The sequence below is a fragment of the Rhinopithecus roxellana genome, chromosome 1, assembly GCF_007565055.1.
Source record: "Rhinopithecus roxellana isolate Shanxi Qingling chromosome 1, ASM756505v1, whole genome shotgun sequence".
Taxonomy (NCBI): domain Eukaryota; kingdom Metazoa; phylum Chordata; class Mammalia; order Primates; family Cercopithecidae; genus Rhinopithecus; species Rhinopithecus roxellana.
This window is the reverse complement of record NC_044549.1, coordinates 107,273,033-107,291,555: the sequence shown is the minus strand read 5'-3', so window position 1 is coordinate 107,291,555 and position 18,523 is coordinate 107,273,033. Positions and strand designations below refer to the sequence as shown.

Genomic DNA, 18,523 nt, shown 5'->3' with positions numbered 1-18,523 from the left:
ACTGGTTTATTAGTTTTAGTAGTTTATTTGTGGATTCTTTTATTTGATTGATTGATTGAGATATCATTTGCACATACAGATAGTTTTACTTCTTACTTTCCAATCTGGAAGCATTTTATTTCAATTTCTTGACTAATTTTCCTGGCTAGAACTGCCTGTACAATACTAAATAGAAGTGCCAAGAGTGGAATTCTTGTCTTTCTGATCCTAGAGAGAAGGCTTTAAGTCTTTTAACCTGAAGTATGATGTTAGCTGTGATTTCTCATAGATGCTCTTTATCAGGTTGAGTTCCCTTCTATTTCTGTTTATTGAGTACTTTTATCATGAAAGGATATGTTTTTTTCAAATATATAGTGTTAGTAGTAGCCCAATAAGTTTTGGTATATTTGGTTTTTGCTTTCATTTATCTCAAAGTATTATAAAAATTTCCTTTGTGATTTATTTTTTGACCCATTGATTAGGAGTGTCTTATTTAATTTTGAAATATTTGTGAATTTTCCAAATTTCCTTTTGACATTGATCTTTAATTTCATTCCACTATGACTGGAGAATATACTTTGTGTGATTTCAGTACTTTTAAAGTTATCCGGGGTTATTTTATGGCCTAATGTGGTCTGTCCTGGAGAGTATACACTTGAGAAGAATCTTTTTTTTTTTAATATTATTATTATTATACTTTAAGTTCTAGGGTACATGCGCATAACGTGCAGGTTTGTTACATATGTATATTTGTGCCATGTTGGTGTGCTGCACCCATCAACTCGTCAGCACCCATCAACTCGTGATTTACATCAGGTATAACTCCCAATGCAATCCCTCCTCCCTCCCCCCTCCCCATGATAGGCCCCAGGTGTGTGATGTTCCCCTTCCCGAGTCCAGGTGATCTCATTGTTCAGTTCCCACCTATATGAGTGATATATGAGAGAGAACATGCGGTGTTTGGTTTTCTGTTCTTGTGATAGTTTGCTAAGAATGATGGTTTCCAGCTGCATCCATGTCCCTACAAAGGATGCAAACTCATCCTTTTTTATGGCTGCATAGTATTCCATGGTGTATATGTGCCACATTTTCTTAATCCAGTCTGTCACAGATGGACATTTGGGTTGATTCCAAGTCTTTGCTATTGTGAATAGTGCCGCAATAAACATACATGTGCATGTGTCTTTATAGCAGCATGATTTATAATCCTTTGGGTATATACCCAGTAATGGGATGGCTGGGTCATATGGTACATCTAGTTCTAGATCCTTGAGGAATCGCCATACTGTTTTCCATAATGGTTGAACTAGTTTACAATCCCACCAACAGTGTAAAAATGTTCCTATTTCTCCACATCCTCTCCAGCACCTGTTGTTTCCTAACTTTTGAATGATTGCCATTCTAACTGGTGTGAGATGGTATCTCATTGTGGTTTTGATTTGCATTTCTCTGATGGCCAGTGATCATGAGCATTTTTTCATGTGTCTGTTGGCTGTATGAATGTCTTCTTTTGAGAAATGTCTGTTCCTATCCTTTGCCCACTTTTTGATGGGGTGGTTTGTTTTTTTCTTGTAAATTTGTTTGAGTTCTTTGTAGGTTCTGGATATCAGCCCTTTGTCAGATGAGTAGATTGCAAAAATTTTCTCCCATTCTGTAGGTTGCCTGTTCACTCTGATGGTAGTTTCTTTTGCTGTGCAGAAGCTCTTTAGTTTAATTAGATCCCATTTGTCAATTTTGGCCTTTTGCTGCCGTTGCTTTTGGTGTTTTAGACATGAAGTCCTTGCCCATGCCTATGTCCTGAATGGTACTACCTAGGTTTTCTTCTAGGGTTTTTATGGTATTGGGTCTAACATTTAAGTCTTTGATCCATCTTGAATTAATTTTCGTATAAGGAGTAAGGAAAGGATCCAGTTTCAGCTTTCTACTTATGGCTAGCCAATTTTCCCAGCACCATTTATTAAATAGGGAATCCTTTCCCCATTTCTTGTTTCTCTCAGGTTTGTCAAAGATCAGATGGCTGTAGATGTGTGGTATTATTTCTGAGGACTCTGTTCTGTTCCATTGGTCTATATCTCTGTTTTGGTACCAGTACCATGCTGTTTTGGTTACTGTAGCCTTGTAGTATAGTTTGAAGTCAGGTAGCATGATGCCTCCAGCTTTGTTCTCTTGACTTAGAATTGTCTTGGCATGTGGGCTCTTTTTTGGTTCCATATGAACTTTAAAGTAGTTTTTTCCAATTCTGTGAAGAAACTCATTGGTAGCTTGATGGGGATGGCATTGAATCTATAAATAACCTTGGGCAGTATGGCCATTTTCACGATATTGATTCTTCCTATCCATGAGCATGGTATGTTCTTCCATTTGTTTGTGTCCTCTTTGATTTCACTGAGCAGTGGTTTGTAGTTCTCCTTGAAGAGGTCCTTGACATCCCTTGTAAGTTGGATTCCTAGGTATTTTATTCTCTTTGAAGCAATTGTGAATGGAAGTTCATTCATGATTTGGCTCTCTGTTTGTCTGTTACTGGTGTATAAGAATGTTTGTGATTTTTGCACATTGATTTTGTATCCTGAGACTTTGCTGAAGTTGCTTATCAGCTTAAGGAGATTTTGGGCTGAGACAATGGAGTTTTCTAAATATACAATCATGTCATCTGCAAACAGGGACAATTTGACTTCTTCTTTTCCTAACTGAATACCCTTTATTTCTTTCTCCTGCCTGATTGCCCTAGCCAGAACTTCCAACACTATGTTGAATAGGAGTGGTGAGAGAGGGCATCCCTGTCTTGTGCCAGTTTTCAAAGGGAATTTTTCCAGTTTTTGCCCATGCAGTATGATATTGGCTGTGGGTTTGTCATAAATAGCTCTTATTATTTTGAGGTACGTTCCATCAATACCGAATTTATTGAGCCTGTTTAACATGAAGGGCTGTTGAATTTTGTCAAAGGCCTTTTCTGCATCTATTGAGATAATCATGTGGTTCTTGTCTTTGGTTCTGTTTATATGCTGGATTACGTTTATTGATTTGCGAATGTTGAACCAGCCTTGCATCCCAGGGATGAAGCCCACTTAATCATGGTGGATAAGCTTTTTGATGTGCTGCTGAATCCGGTTTGCCAGTATTTTCTTGAGGATTTTTGAATCGATGTTCATCAGGGTTATTGGTCTAAAATTCTCTTTTTATGTTGTGTCTCTGCCAGGCTTTGGTATCAGGATGATGTTGGCCTCATAAAATGAGTTAGGGAGGATTCCCTCTTTTTCTATTGATTGGAATAGTTTCAGAAGGAATGGTACCAGCTCCTCCTTGTACCTCTGGTAGAATTCAGCTGTGAATCCATCTGGTCCTGGACTTTTTTTGGTTGGTAGGCTATTGATTATTGCCTCAATTTCAGAGCCTGCTATTGGTCTATTCAGGGATTCCACTTCTTCCTGGTTTAGTCTTGGAAGAGTGTAAGTGTCCAGGAAATTATCAATTTCTTCTAGATTTTCTAGTTGATTTGCATAAAGGTGTTTATAGTATTCTCTGATGGTAGTTTGTATTTCTGTGGGGTCGATGGTGATATCCCCTTTATCATTTTTTATTGCATCTATTTGATTCTTCTCTCTTTTCTTCTTTATTAGTCTTGCTAGCAGTCTGTCAATTTTGTTGATCTTTTCAAAAAACCAACTCCTGGATTCATTGATTTTTTGGAGGGTTTTTTGTGTCTCTATCTCCTTCAGTTCTGCTCTGATCTTAGTTATTTCTTGCCTTCTGCTAGCTTTTGAATGTGTTTGCTCTTGCCTCTCTAGTTCTTTTCATTGTGATGTTAGAGTGTCAATTTTAGATCTTTCCAGCTTTCTCTTGTGGGCATTTAGTGCTATAAATTTCCCTCTACACACTGCTTTAAATGTGTCCCAGAGATTCTGGTATGTTGTATCTTTATTCTCATTGGCTTCAAAGAACATCTTTATTTCTGCCTTCATTTCATTATGTACCCAGTAGTCATTCAGGAGCAGGTTGTTCAGTTTCCATGTAGTTGAGCGGTTTTGATTGAGTTTCTTAGTCCTGAGTTCTAGTTTGATTGCACTGTGGTCTGAGAGACAGTTTGTTATAAATTCTGTTCTTGTACATTTGCTGAGGAGTGCTTTACTTCCAATTATGTGATCAGTTTTGGAATAAGTGTGATGCGGTGCTGAGAAGAATGTATATTCTATTGATTTGGGGTGGAGAGTTCTATAGATGTCTATTAGGTCTGCTTGCTGCAGATATGAGTTCAATTCCTGGATATCCTTGTTAACTTTCTGTCTCGTTGATCTGTCTAATGTTGACAGTGGGATGTTGAAGTCTCCCATTATTATTGTATAGGAGTCTAAGTCTCTTTGTAAGTCTCTAAGGACTTGCTTTATGAATCTGGGTGCTCCTGTATTGGGTGCATATATATTTAGGAGAGTTAGCTCTTCCTGTTGAATTGATCCCTTTACCATTATGTAATGTCCTTCTTTGTCTCTTTTGATCTTTGATGGTTTAAAGTCTGTTTTATCAGAGACTAGGATTGCAACCCCTGCTTTTTTTGTTCTCCATTTGCTTGGTAGATCTTCCTCCATCCCTTTATTTTGAGCCTATGTATGTCTCTGCATGTGAGATGGGTCTCCTGAATACAGCAGACTGATGGGTCTTGACTCTTTATCCAGTTTGCCAGTCTGTGTCTTTTAATTGGAACATTTAGTCCATTTACATTTAAGGTTAATATTGTGATGTGTGAACTTGATCCTGCCATTATGATATTAACTGGTTATTTTGCTCGTTAGTTGATGCAGTTTCTTCCTAGCCTCGATGGTCTTTACATTTTTGCATGTTTTTGCAATGGCTGGTACCGGTTGTTCCTTTCCATGTTTAGGGCTTCCTTCAGGGTCTCTTGTAAGGCAGGCCTGGTGGTGACAAAATCTCTAAGCATTTGCTTATCTGTAAAGGATTTTATTTCTCCTTCACTTATGAAACTTAGTTTGCCTGGATATGAAATTCTGGGTTTAAAATTGTTTTCTTTAAGAATGTTGAATATTGGCCCCCACTCTCTTCTGGCTTGTAGAGTTTCTGCCAGGAGATCTGCTGTTAGTCTGATGGGCTTCCCACGACCTTTCTCTCTGGCTGCACTTAAGATTTTTTCCTTCATTTCAACTTTGGTGAATCTGGCAATTATGTGTCTTGGAGTTGCTCTTCTGGAGGAGTATCTTTGTGGCGTTCTCTGTATTTCCTGAATTTGAATGTTGGCCTGCCCTACTAGGTTGGGGAAGTTCTCCTGGATGATATCCTGAAGAGTGTTTTTCAACTTGGTTCCATTTTCCCCCTCACTTTCAGGCACCCCAATCAGACGTAGATTTGGTCTTTTTACATAATCCCATACTTCTTGCAGGCTTTGTTCGTTTCTTTTTCTTCTTTTTTCTTTTGGTTTCTCTTCTCGCTTCATTTCATTCATTTGATCCTCAATCGCTGATACTCTTTCTTCCAGTTGATTGAGTCAGTTACTGAAGCTTGTGCATTTGTCACATATTTCTCGTGTCATGGTTTTCATCTCTGTCATTTCGTTTATGACCTTCTCTGGATTAATTATTCTAGCTGTCAATTCTTCCACTCTTTTTTTCAAGATTTTTAGTTTCTTTGCGCTGGGTACGTAATTCCTCCTTTAGCTCTGAGAAGTTTGATGGACTGAAGCCTTCTTCTCTCATCTCGTCAAAGTCATTCTCCGTCCAGCTTCGATCCATTGCTGGCGATGAGCTGCGCTCCTTTGCAGGGGGAGATGCGCTCTTATTTTTTGAATTTCCAGCTTTTTTGCCCTGCTTTTTCCCCATCTTTGTGGTTTTATCTGCCTCTGATCTTTGATGATGGTGACGTACTGATGGAGTTTTGGTGTAGGTGTTCTTCCTGTTTGATAGTTTTCCTTCTAACAGTCAGGACCCTCAGCTGTAGGTCTGTTGGAGATTGCTTGAGGTCCACTCCAGACCCTGTTTGCCTGGGTATCAGCAGCAGAGGCTGCAGAAGATAGAATATTGCTGAACAGTGAATGTACCTGTCTGATTCTTACTTTGGAAGCTTCCTCTCAGGGGTGTACTCCACCATGTGAGGTGTGGGGTTTCAGTCTGCCCCTAGTGGGGGATGTCTCCCAGTTAGGCTACTCAGGGGTCAGGGACCCACTTGAGCAGGCAGTCTGTCCCTTCTCAGATCTCACCCTCCGTGTTGGGAGATCCACTGCTCTCTTCAAAGCTGTCAGACAGTCGTTTGCGTCTGCACAGGTTTCTGCTGCTTTTTTTTGTTGTTGTTGTTGTTTTTGTTGTTTAGCTGTGCCCTGTCCCCAGAGGTGGAGTCTACAGAGACAGGCAGGCTTCCTTGAGCTGCTGTGAGCTCCACCCAGTTCGAGCTTCCCAGCGGCTTTGTTTACCTACTTAAGCCTCAGCAATGGCGGGCACCCCTCCCCCAGTGTCGCTGCTGCTTGCGGTTAGATCGCAGACTGCTGTGCTAGCAATGAGGGAGGCTCCGTGGGCTTGGGACTCCCGGCCAGGTGTGGGATATAATCTCCTGGTGTGCCCGTTTGCTTAAAGCACAGTATTGGGTTGGGAGTTACCCGATTTTCCAGGTGTTGTGTGTCTCAGTTCCTCTGGCTAGGAAAAGGGATTCCCTTCCCCCTTGCGCTTCCCAGGTGAGGCGATGCCTTGCCCTGCTTCAGCTCTTGCTGGTCGGGCTGCAGCAGCTGACCAGCACCGATTGTCCGGCACTCCCTAGTGAGATGACCCCAGTACCTCAGTTGAAAATGCAGAAATCACCCATCTTCTGTGTCAGCTCGCGCTGGGAGTTGGAGACTGGAGCTGTTCCTATTCGGCCATCTTGCTCCGCCCAACCGAGAAGAATCTTTATTCTGTTGTTGGGTGGAACAGAATCTGTTTGGTTTAGATGATTTATAGTGTTGCTCAAGTGTTGTATTTCGTTACTGATTTTCTGACTAGTTGTTCTATTCATTATTGAAAATGGGGCATTGCAGTCTCCAGCTATCATTGTTGAATTGTATATTTTTCTTTAATTATCTTAGCTTTTGCTTCATGTATTTTGGAGTTCTGTAATTAGGTCTGTGTAAGTTTGTAGCTCTGATACCTTCCTGATGGAAGACATTGTAGCGTTCTTTGTCTTAGCAACAATTTTGTCTTAAAGTCCAGTTGTATGCTGTTTGCATGGTATGTATTTTTCTTTCCTTTTGCTTTCAACCCATTTGTGTCTTTGAATAATATAAAGTGAGTCTCTTGTAAACAACATATAGGTAGATAATGTTTTTAAAATCCATTCTACCAGTCTCTGGCTTCTGATTGGGATGTTTAATCTATTTATATTTAATATAATTACTTATGAGGTAGCATTTACATCTGCCACTTTGTTACATTGTATTAGTCTGTTCTCATGCTGCTAATAAAGACATATCCAAGACTGGATAATTTATAAAGGAAAGAGGTTTAATTGACTCACAGTTCCACGTGGCTGGGGAGGCCTCACAATCATGGCTGAAGATGAATGAGGAGCAAAGTGACGTCTTACACGGCGGCAGGCAAGAGAGAGCATGTGCAGGGGAACTCCTTTTATAAAACCATCAGATCTTGTGAGACTTACTCACTACCATGAGCACAGTGTAAGGGAAAGCATCCTCATGATTCAGTTATCTCCACCTGGCCATGCCCTTGACATGTGGGGATTAGTACAATTCAAGGTGAGATTTGGGTGGGGACATAGCCAAACTATATCATTCTGCCCCACTCCTAGTACCAAAATCTGTATTAGTAGACTTCTCCTGAGAGACAGGACTAATAGGATAAATGTATATATGAAAGGGAGTTTATTAAGGAGTGTTGACTCACATGATCACAAGGTAAAGTTCTACAATAGGTCACCTGCAAGCTGAGTAGCAAAGAAGCCAGTCCAAGTCCCAAAACTTCGAAAGTAGAGAAGCCAACAGTGCAGCCTTCAGTCTGTGGCCAAAGGCCCGAGATCCCCTGGCAAACCACTGGTGTAGGTCCAAGAGTCCAAAAGCTGAAGAACTTGGAGTCTGATGTTCGAGGGCAGGAAGCAGCCAGCATGGGAGAAAGATGGAGGCCAGAAGACTTAGCTAGTCTAGTCTTTCACCTTCTTCTGCCTTCTTTTATCCTAGCTGCACTGGCAGCTAATTAGATGGTGCTCAACCCAGATTGAGGGTGGATGTGCCCCTCTTAGGCCGCTGACTCAAATGTTAATCTCCTTTGGCAACACCCTCACAGACACACCCAGGAAAAATACTTTGCATCCTTCAGTTAAGTTGACACTCAGTAACAACTATCACATACATGTTTTCTATATGTTTTCCTTCTCTTTTTCATTTTCTGCATTTTTGTGTGTTAAATAGTTATTTTCTAGCATAACTTTAAGACTTCCTTGTTTCTCCTACAAGACATTTTTTAGTTATTTTTATCGTGGTTGCCCTGGGTATTACAATTTATATCTTAACTTGAGACAAAGTAGTTAGGTTTAATACTAATTCAGTTCAAATAGTATACAAAAACTTTACTCCAATATACCTTCATTTCCTTTCTCCTCTACCTCACTGTTGTAATACTGTTGTCTTACAAATTACATCTATTTTATGCAATTGTCTTTTTAAACAGATAGGAGAAAAGAGTTAATAACCAAAATATTTTTATACTGTTTTCATAGCACCTATGTAGTTACATTTACAAATATTTTTTATTTTGTGTAAATTCAAGTGATTATCCACTTTCCATTCATTTCAGCCTAAAAGATTCCCTTTACTATAACTTAGAGAGCCAGTGGCAGATTCTCTGTTTTTTTTATTTGGTAATGTCTTAATTTCACCTTCATTTTTTGTCTTGGTTAAAATTTTTTTATTTTTAATTTTGTGGGTACATGGTAGGTATATATATATTTTTGGGGTACATGAGATGTTTTGATACTGTGCAATGTGAAATAAGCACATCATGGAGAATGGGATATCTGTTCCCTGAAGCATTTATTGCCTTTCTTTTTTTTTTGAGATGGGGTCTTGCTGTGTCATCCAGGCTGGAGTACAGTAGCATAGCCTTTATCTCCAGGGCTCAGGTGATCCTCCCACCTCAGCCTCCTGAGTAGCTGGGACTACAGGTGTATACTATCACACCCAGCTTATTTTAAAATTTTTTTTGTAGAGATGGAGTCTCTTTACCTTGCCAGACTGGTCTTCAGTTCCTAGAATCAAACAATCTTACTGTCTTAGCCTCCCAAAGTGCTGGGATTATAGGCATGAGCCACCATGCCCTGTCTTCTAGAAGTCTTTTTGCAGATTCATTTAAGTAGATGATTATGTGAACTTGCAGATAAAGATTTTTAGGTTTTCATTTCTTCATCCATATGCACTTTTACACACTCTCTCTTCTGTCCCCTCCCTTTGCCCCACCCCTGCCACCTTATTGCATTGACTAAGAGCTTCAGTACAATGTTGAATAGAAGCAGTAAGACTGAATATCTTCATTTTGGTGCTGTTACTAAGGAGAAAGCATTCAGTCTTTTCCCCCAAAGAGAATGTTAGTTTTAAGAGTTTTGTAAATAACACTATTAACAGAAGATATTTTAAAATATCAATTTAAAATATGAAGCCAAGTTCATACTTGAACGTGAAAGTAGATTGGGAGCAAAAAGAAAAGAAAGATGCTTTAAAGCTACTGAAGACATCATGAGTAATATCGGAGTTGAAGAAATTTAGTCATTTTCTTCCTAGTGATTAAGCACTTAAAATACACCTTGACAGAGATGTATTTTTATGTTTATTCCTAAACCATGGTAGATGAATTTTCCCAGTATTTATTACTTTTTTCTACTTCTATTCTTATTAGTTTACTTGTTTTAGTAAATAAAATTATGACTTGTCACTGAAATTTTCCTCTAACTCACATATATTTTTTATTTTGCATGCATTACTCTGTTTGATGTATTTTAGTATATCCTCTTTTAACTTCCGAATTAAATGATCTTTTTATACTTATAAAAATGTTGAAATAGGGAACTAAAATGTATGTTATTAAAATTAGAAAAGACTGTATTTGTAAAAGTTACTATTTATCATCAGATATCTTTTGCCCCTTATCTGAAGACAGATGTTCTCAGAAACACTGGGCATTTGCAGGAAATGCATGTATGCTATTGCTGGAATATCCTCTATCTGTCTGAAGTAGTCCTTCTTTTGAGCTTGCCTTTTCTCTGTTCTTCAAACATTACAAATTACACTTCATGCAAAACAGCACTATAATTCAGATAAAAGTTTTAGAACTTGAAATGCAGATTTATATTTCAAGTAAATAATGTTCTTGTTCTAAGTGTGTGTCATTTTACATGAATATCCAGACTCCTATCTAATACAATAACTGGATTCTTTTCAAAGTTATTATTCACCAAGGAAAGTCACCTCTCTTACATTTTTACCATTCTTGCAGGTGTGTAGCCTGGACATATACACATGTCTGCTTATTTGTAACATCTCTTCCCAGAGAAACAATAAAGTACACTTAACTTAGTTCACATAGAGATGTTAAAGAGGATTGAAGATTATAGGAAATGTAACAATGTGAATAGATCATGTTATTAGAAGATTGTTTTAAACAATGAGGTAGCCAGATTTGTATTTTTTTGAGATAGAGTCATGCTCTGTTACCCAGGCTGAAGTGCAGTGGCACGATCTCGGCTCAGTGCAACCTTCGCCTCCCGGGTTCAAGTGATTCTCCTGCCTCAGCCTCTCGAGTAGCTGGGACTACAGACGCGTGCCACCATGCCCAGCCAATTTTTGTATTTTTAGTAGAGATGGGGTTTCACCATGTTGACCAGGATGGTCTTTATCTCTTGACCTCATGATCCCCTGGACTCAGCCTCCCAAAGTGCTGGGATTACAGGCGTGAGTCACTGCGCCTGGCCCCAAATATTTATTGAATGAATAGATCAACTTCCTGAAAATCTGAATTTTTGTGTGTGTGTGTGTGTGTCGGAGTTTTGCTCTTTTGCCCAGGCTGGAGTGCAGTGGCGCAGCTCACTGCAACCTCCGCCTCCTGGGTTCAAGTGATTCTCCTGCCTCAGCCTCCCTAGTAACTAGGACTATAGGTGTGCGCCACCGTGCCTGGCTAATTTTTGTATTTTTAGTAGAGACGGGGGTTCACCATGTTGGCCAGGGTGGTCTTTATCTCTTGACCTCGTGATCTGCCCGACTCAGCCTCGCACAGTGCTGGGATTAAAGGTGTGAGCCACTGCACCTGGCCCCAAATATTTATTGAATGAATAAATAGATTAACTTGCTGAAAATCTGACAATTTTTTTGTTTTATTTTGAGATGGAGCCTCGCTCTGTCACCCAGGCTGGAGTGCAGTGGCACAATCTCGTCTCACTGCAACCTCTGACTCCTGGGTTCAAGCGATTCTCCTGCCTCAACCTCCTGAGTAGCTAGGACTACAGGCGTGCACCACCATGCCCAGCTAATTTTTGTATTTTTAGTAGAGATGGGATTTCACCATGTTGGCCAGACTAGTCTTGAATTTCTTGGCCAGATTGGTCTCAAACTCCTGACCTCGTGATCTGCCCGCCTTGGCCTCCCGAAGTCCTAGAATTACAGGCGTGAGCCGCGTGCTCGGCCTGAACATTTTTGTCTTGAGTCCTACCCTGTTGTGTTCTACCTACCTATGGAAACTTGCTACCTCTCAAATCTAGTATACTTAAAGCCAGTCTCTGCTGCTTTCCTATCAGAACAGTTTCTCAGCTTTCCTATTTTGGCCAAAGGTACTCTCCAAGTTCCCTAAGTTCAAAAATTGGTTATGAAGAATAAGAGATAGAGTATTCTTTCATGTTATTACTGTTATCCCGCCTTGTCATAACAGCTTCTAAATCTTCAGTCTCTCCTTTCCAAGTCAATGCAATCATTACCAGATTGTTCCAAAGCAGTGTTTTAGCCATGTCAACCCTTTATTCAAGTGCCTACTCTGAACTCTTGACTGAGGAGACCACAAGTCTACTTTTCTGAAGAGCCTTCAGGGTACTGCACAATCTGTCCTTTTTTTCTCTCTCTTCTCACTTCTGACTCTCCAGCAATAAACACTAGTAGCAATGGCAATAAACATAACTCTTACTTAGTATGTGCCAGGTAACGTTTAAGCACTATTTTAAGTGTTTTTAATATATTAAATTATTTAATCCTCAAATTAAACAATAATAAGTAATGGTGTATATTGCAATACTAGTAATACAGACATTAAATAACTTGTATGTCTAATAGAAACAGGATTTGAGCCCAGGTAGTTTAGTTCCCAGAGTGTGTACTTTTAACTAATCTGCTGTTGTGCCTTTCAGTAACACTCTTCTTTAAGTTAGGTCACTGTGTTTTTTGTTTTGTTTTAAATGTGTCTTTTAACATACCATTTGCTCTGTTGTAGCTCTCTTCTTCCCATATGAAAAAATTTCCCCATCTTTTCCCACTGTTAACTAGAATTTCCTGTTTTTGTTGAGGTGTAATTCAAGTCTCATAAAATCTGCCATAGGTGTTTCATCCCATAGCCTTTTTCCCTCTAAGTTTCTATCAACTCTTCCCACAATATTTTAACACATTTCTTCTTGGCTTGTGTTGTTTTGTTTATAGGTTTTATTTTGCCCACAAGATTTTAAGATTAATGTTATCTGCATCTTGATGCTTTCTCAGTTCAATTTCTCTTTCTAGACATTTGTAAAATGTTACATAAGGTTAATGATCCTAGGCCTCATCCTGATTCACTGGGCAAACCCATGCTTCTCTATCTAACCAAAGCAGTGTTTAAATCTCAGCTCTGCCTAAGTGTGACCTTAGGGTAGTTACACTTACCATCTTTCTTCATTTGTAAGCAGTAGAAAAGAATATCTACATTGTGGAGTTGTATTGAATATTAGGGATAATATGTGTAAAGCACTAGCACACAGGGGTTTCTTTTTAAAAGGTCTCTATTCATGATCAGCTAAACAGCATAATCATTTCTATTTTCTTATAAGGCATGTTTTATTAGTGTCAATATTACAAATTTGTTCAGGCTAGAAATAAGATGGATTATTGTGTTGTTCCCAGGGTTCCTTTTAGAACCTGTCTTGTTGAAGACTCTTCTATTAGCAATCCGTTATCTTCTGACAGACGGGCTACTTATAATAACAAACTAGCAGTTCCCTTATTTCTTTAAACCTCTTGATTAGGTGCCACCTGGTCTATATAATTTAGTTGCATGTAATTTGTTTATTGGATGTAAAATACTTAGTGCATTTACCATAATTTGAGCTAATAGCTCTGATCAGTCTCCTTAAAAAGGCAGATTGCCAATACGATTTAGAAGGCTTTATGATGTAGTTTTCAGTTTTGATGGCTGTTTTGGATTTGCATTTGTTCACTGTGCATGCTTTGTTTCGTGAATCTTTAAGTTCTTTGCTTCCATCTGACACCATGTGTTTGAGGTTGCATTTTATGAATAGGAAACTTTGCAAATGCTTACTAAATGATTTAAAATTTATTTCTGCCTCGTGTGTTCTTAAAAATACCAGCTGCTGCTTAGTTGAAAATGTAATTTAATTTGACTGACACATGAGTTTTATAGTTCATAAACATGGATGTATTTTCCTTGTTTGTATTCATAAGCCTGTTAGTCCATATGTTAATGTGTTCTTTGATTTAATTTCATTTATTTATTTTAAAAATCAATAAAAACAACAGAAACCTTGGGAAAGCCTTCATACTTGCTATATTTTTGAAAACATGCTTCTGTTTTTTGGAGCTCACACTTAGGCCTACAGAATTTCTTCCCATTTTAGTGGTTTCCTAAGGTTTCTATTTTAGGAGTTTTATTATCATATTAACAGAGAACAGCTTTTGATATTGATAAAATTTTGTACTGTATTTATAGAACTAAGTGCATTTTGGATGTGTGAAAGACGTATTTCTCCTAAGTTGTTTGGTACAGTTTTAAAAGCCTAATGGCTAGATTTAGTTAAACATGGTAGACTGTTATAAATCCATTCATGTATATTGATGATTCTTAATAATTTGAGAGTGAGAAAGCCTCTTGCAAGATTATTACTTTTGTCTCTTTTCTCCAGAAAAGTTTATATGTAGACAACCGCAGATTTAAGGACCCCCTGAAGACCAGTTTGGGAATTGGGATAGTACAAGGGTCCCCAAGCCCCCAGCCGTGGTCCGGTGCCTGTTAGGAACCAGGCCGCATGGCAGGAGGTGAGCGGTGGGCTAGCAAGCGTTACTGCCTGAGCTCTGCCTTCTGTCAGATCAGTGGTGCATTAGATTCTCATAGGAGCATGAGCCCTCTTGTGAACTGTGCATGCAAGAGATCTAGGTTGCACGCTTCTTACAAGAATCTAATGCCTGATGATCTGAGGTGGAACAGTTTCATTCTGAAACTATTCCCTCGGTGGAAAAGTTGCCTTCCACAAAAGCAGTGCCTGGTGCCAAAAAGGTTGGGGACCCCTGGGATATGACATATATATGTGTAAGTATAAGACACTGTATAAGATCTTGAAGAAAAATACAAATAGATTAATATAAATACTGTAAGCAGGGAGCAATTAATATAGGTGCATGTGGCATAGGGGTACAGGACAGGGCAAGCTTCATGGAGATGATGGAATTTGAAGTACTGATAGGCATTCAGAAGACAAAGCCATTTTCTACACAGGGTCAAGAAAGCAACCGACCTATTTAGCTATCCATGAGTACTGAAATTTCCTTAAGGATAATGACTTTCTGATTGACCCTCAAGTTCCACATTGTGTCTAGCTTGGATACAGTTATCTTTAAGCTCAGCAACTACTTGCTGAATTCAGCCACGGTTTTTACTCATTGTTGTGGTTTCTGAGACCACTTTTCTCTGTGTTCTAACATGTTGCATGTTTGCCTTCATACATATTTTTATTCAGGGAAAAAAGTTAAATGATGTAATTTCAATGACTATGTGCATTGGTTGGCTTTAAAAAGAAATTTAAAACTTAAGTTTGGTATTAGCAGGAAACAGCTTTTGATATTGGTCTAATTCTTTATTTCTTAAATTGTGTCTTTGGCAACAGTTACTTTTTGGGTGTGGAAAGAAACATTTCTCCTCAGTTCCTTGGTTAGCTTTTTGGGAAAAGTTAAAATGGTCACGAAAGCATCAGATAAACTAATGGTAACCCCAGTGGAGTATACTTTTGTTTAAATAAAAGCCAAGTGAAGTCTGTACTGCCATGGTAATATCATGCAGAAATAATAAGTTAATATATGTAACAAATAATCAAGGTTTATAGACTACATTCTTAAGAGATTATTTTTTTCCTCCCTTTGGAAAGTAGTGATATCTAAGGGGAAGAGGGTGTGGGGGACTGGCATTTTCTCAGCATTCATAGTTGGATGACAAAATCCACCTAAAAATAAAATGTACTCATATGCAAAAATACTGCACTTACTTTTTTGATTATTGACCTTTCTTTGCACAACTAAAACATACTTTTCACAGTTTTGTTGACTGGTTGATTTCTTGCCATTATTCCTACATTAGAGCAGTGGGTCCTGTGCCAGCGAACAATTTATATTAATTAGTTTTTTAAAAAAATCACTCTGCATGATTTTATCTCCTGTGTTTATAATGTTATAATATGAGCTGTTAATTTAAGCACATTTAAAAAATACATGTAATTGATTTGAGTAATATTTTATAAGTGCCTACCCTGTGTCAGGCTATTTCATAGGTGCTATGGAGGCTGTGAGATGAACAAAGTATTAATTTCTTGGGGCAGTCGTATCTCCTACAGATTTAGTTTTTTTCAGTAATAGGATAATATTATTCTTATTTATCCACACTGTTGTCTCTTTCACAAATCTAACTTGAATTGGTGGGATAGTTTTAGAGAAGTCAAGAAAATGTAGAGGAGAATTTTTCACTGTGCCAAGTCAACTGACCTGACTGGGGTTGAATATCTAGAACTCATTTCTCTTACCTAGCTTTCAGATCCAGAGTCTGAATAATTGCATATCCTTTTTATATTTGGGAACTTGACTCTGGGCTTTCCCTGACCCTTTGGAACATGACTCAGGTTTTATTTTTATGGAATTATAGCAGAGTGTTGAATCATTATAATGCTGATAACTAAAACGGAACTAATATTAGACTTGGAAATTCTTCTAAAAAATTAATATGCCTGTTTCTTAAAAACACTTAACACTCAAACACTGTGAGACATACCATTATGGAATGCTCATAAGGTAATGTATTTCAAGAGTTTCTTACTGAAATTAGTATCCAGAACTACATATGTTCAAAAGTATTTCAGGTATTCAAAACTACGTATATATATGTTTGCCCTCCCAATTTTTATTTTATTCAACCAATATGCAAATAATGGTCTGTCTGATCCTTCATTTTTGCTGATAGTCTAAAGGTCATGCAATAAGTAGTTTAGGTCTGGGTTTATTTTTACTTATAATAGAAAAATTATTTTTAAAGTGAGATGTAATAACATGTTTTGACACTTTTCAGATCTTTCATGTAAGAAAATTCTGCCACACATCCGACTATATTCTTATGGTGCAAAGGTTACTATTTTGGAGGCTAGCTTTAGGAAAGATCAAATAGCTAGATAAAATCAGAGTAAGCAACTTCAGCCTGCAGGTATTTTTAATTTTTTAAAAAGCTTTCTAAAGGAATTTTACAGAATATTTTGGATGATCAAGCTAGTGATATGAATTGGTTCTATCTGACTCATTTCTATGTGTTAGGCATGGTATTAAGCATTTTAAAAATATTATTTTACATATGAGAAGAATATTGTCATTCTCATTTAAAAGGTTAGGAAACTGAGGGTTACAAAAGAAGTAATTTGCTCAAGTTCATCCCACTAATTCATGGCAGAGGTGGGAATTGAATGCTCAGGGTCTGGAGACTCCTAAACCTGATTATAGCAAGTTTCTACCTCTTTAGAGCAAAACAGATTTATTACTTTGGGTCCTTTTAGTGTTTTAGCTTGTATCTTCAGCCTTTATTTACTTCAGTAGGTTTTTATAATCAATTGTAAAATATCTATATGTTTCAAGAGCATACCTGAGATTTATTTCTACATATGTTCATAATCTAGTCCTAGGTATATAGTATAGACTTGTTGATTTAGAGTTGAGGGACACTGTGACAAACCACTGTCTTCCTTATAACATGATTTTTTATTTTTTGATTTGCAGGTTTTAAATGCACAGAGAGCAGGATACAAGGCAGCCATAGTTCACAATGTTGATTCTGATGACCTCATTAGCATGGGATCCAACGACAGTAAGTACAGGTATCACTTTTCTTCTCTCCTGTTTGACAGATCATTTGTAACTAAAAATTAACAGGATTTTCCTTCTCTCATTTTCTTTTTAAAAAGCAGAATTTCTTCTCTATCCCATAATCCCCCATTCTTAACTCTCTTTGGATGATTTTATTCATAGTAGAGATGAAAATGACTTTCTTTTCTGAACAGTTTTTTTAAAACATAAGTGTTTTGTTTATTGATGTTTTGTTAAAAACCAAAATTTTAACAAAAACTGGGAGAAACAGCTTTAATAGGGATAAACATGCTGAGTTAAGAATGCCATAGAGGGCGTTTTTTAATTTATTTAGAGATTCACAGCATTATTTTAGGGTCTGCACATAAACTAAGTAGCTGCTAGTAATCTGCTGAAATTCCAAAGCCACATACTTGTGCTTCCTTACACCAGTTGGTTAGTATCCCTTTGTCATACACTGGCATGTTCGTAGTTTTTCATTTCAGATGGGAATGTTTTTCCTTACTCTCTACTAATTATTGGCTTGTAGGGAACAACAAGCCAATTTTAGTGACATAACTGGCTATAATAAGACACTGACTTTTAAGCTGTATGCCTCACTTAATGTAGTTTCTATCACTCAGGGGACTATGGGGTTTTATCAAAACCTTTCTAATTGATACTAAGATTATTTACTGTCAACACTTACGATTAGAATTTATTTTATTTTGTTTTGAGTGCATAACCACAGTATATTTTGCTATTAAGTCCTATTGATTCATATTTTCAAGGTAAAGTGAAGTATAGACATAAAGCTATAGACTGATAGAAAACACTGGAATGTATTTAGGAGTTTAAATAACTACATCCTGAAAAGGAAATATTTTATATTCCTTAACCAAAAAGACTTATTTTAGCCTATGACAGTGTTTTCTGATGTTTTTGTTTTTGCCCTTCTTTTTTCTTTTTTTTTTTTTTTTTTAAGATGGAGTTTCACTCTTGTTGCCCAGGCTGGAGAGCAGTGGTGCGATCTCAGCTCACTGCAACCTCCGCCTTCCAGGTTCTAGTGATTCTCCTGCCTCAGCCTCATGAGTAGGTGGGATTACAGGCACCTGCCACCATACCTGGCAAATTTTGTGTTTTCAATAGAGACAGAGTTTCTCCATGTTGGTCAGGCTGGTCTTGACCTCGTGACCTCAGGTGATCTGCCCGCCTCAGCCTCCCAAAGTGCTGGGATTACAT

At 37.9% G+C, this 18,523-nt stretch overlaps 1 protein-coding gene across 4 annotated transcripts in view; it reads left to right on the top strand.

Annotated features, from left to right (window-relative positions):
* Nucleotides 1-18,523, top strand: part of RNF13 (ring finger protein 13) — a 165,894-nt gene that overhangs the window by 82,387 nt on the left and 64,984 nt on the right. For 2 of the 4 annotated variants that reach the window (XM_010356844.2, XM_030928867.1), the window contains exon 5: nt 17,216-17,303. In XM_010356844.2, coding sequence (XP_010355146.1) covers nt 17,216-17,303 — 88 coding nt within the window. Of the gene's footprint in view, nt 1-17,215; nt 17,314-18,523 lie in introns of all 4 variants that reach the window. The other 2 variants (XM_030928876.1, XM_030928881.1) reach the window with 1 other exon arrangement.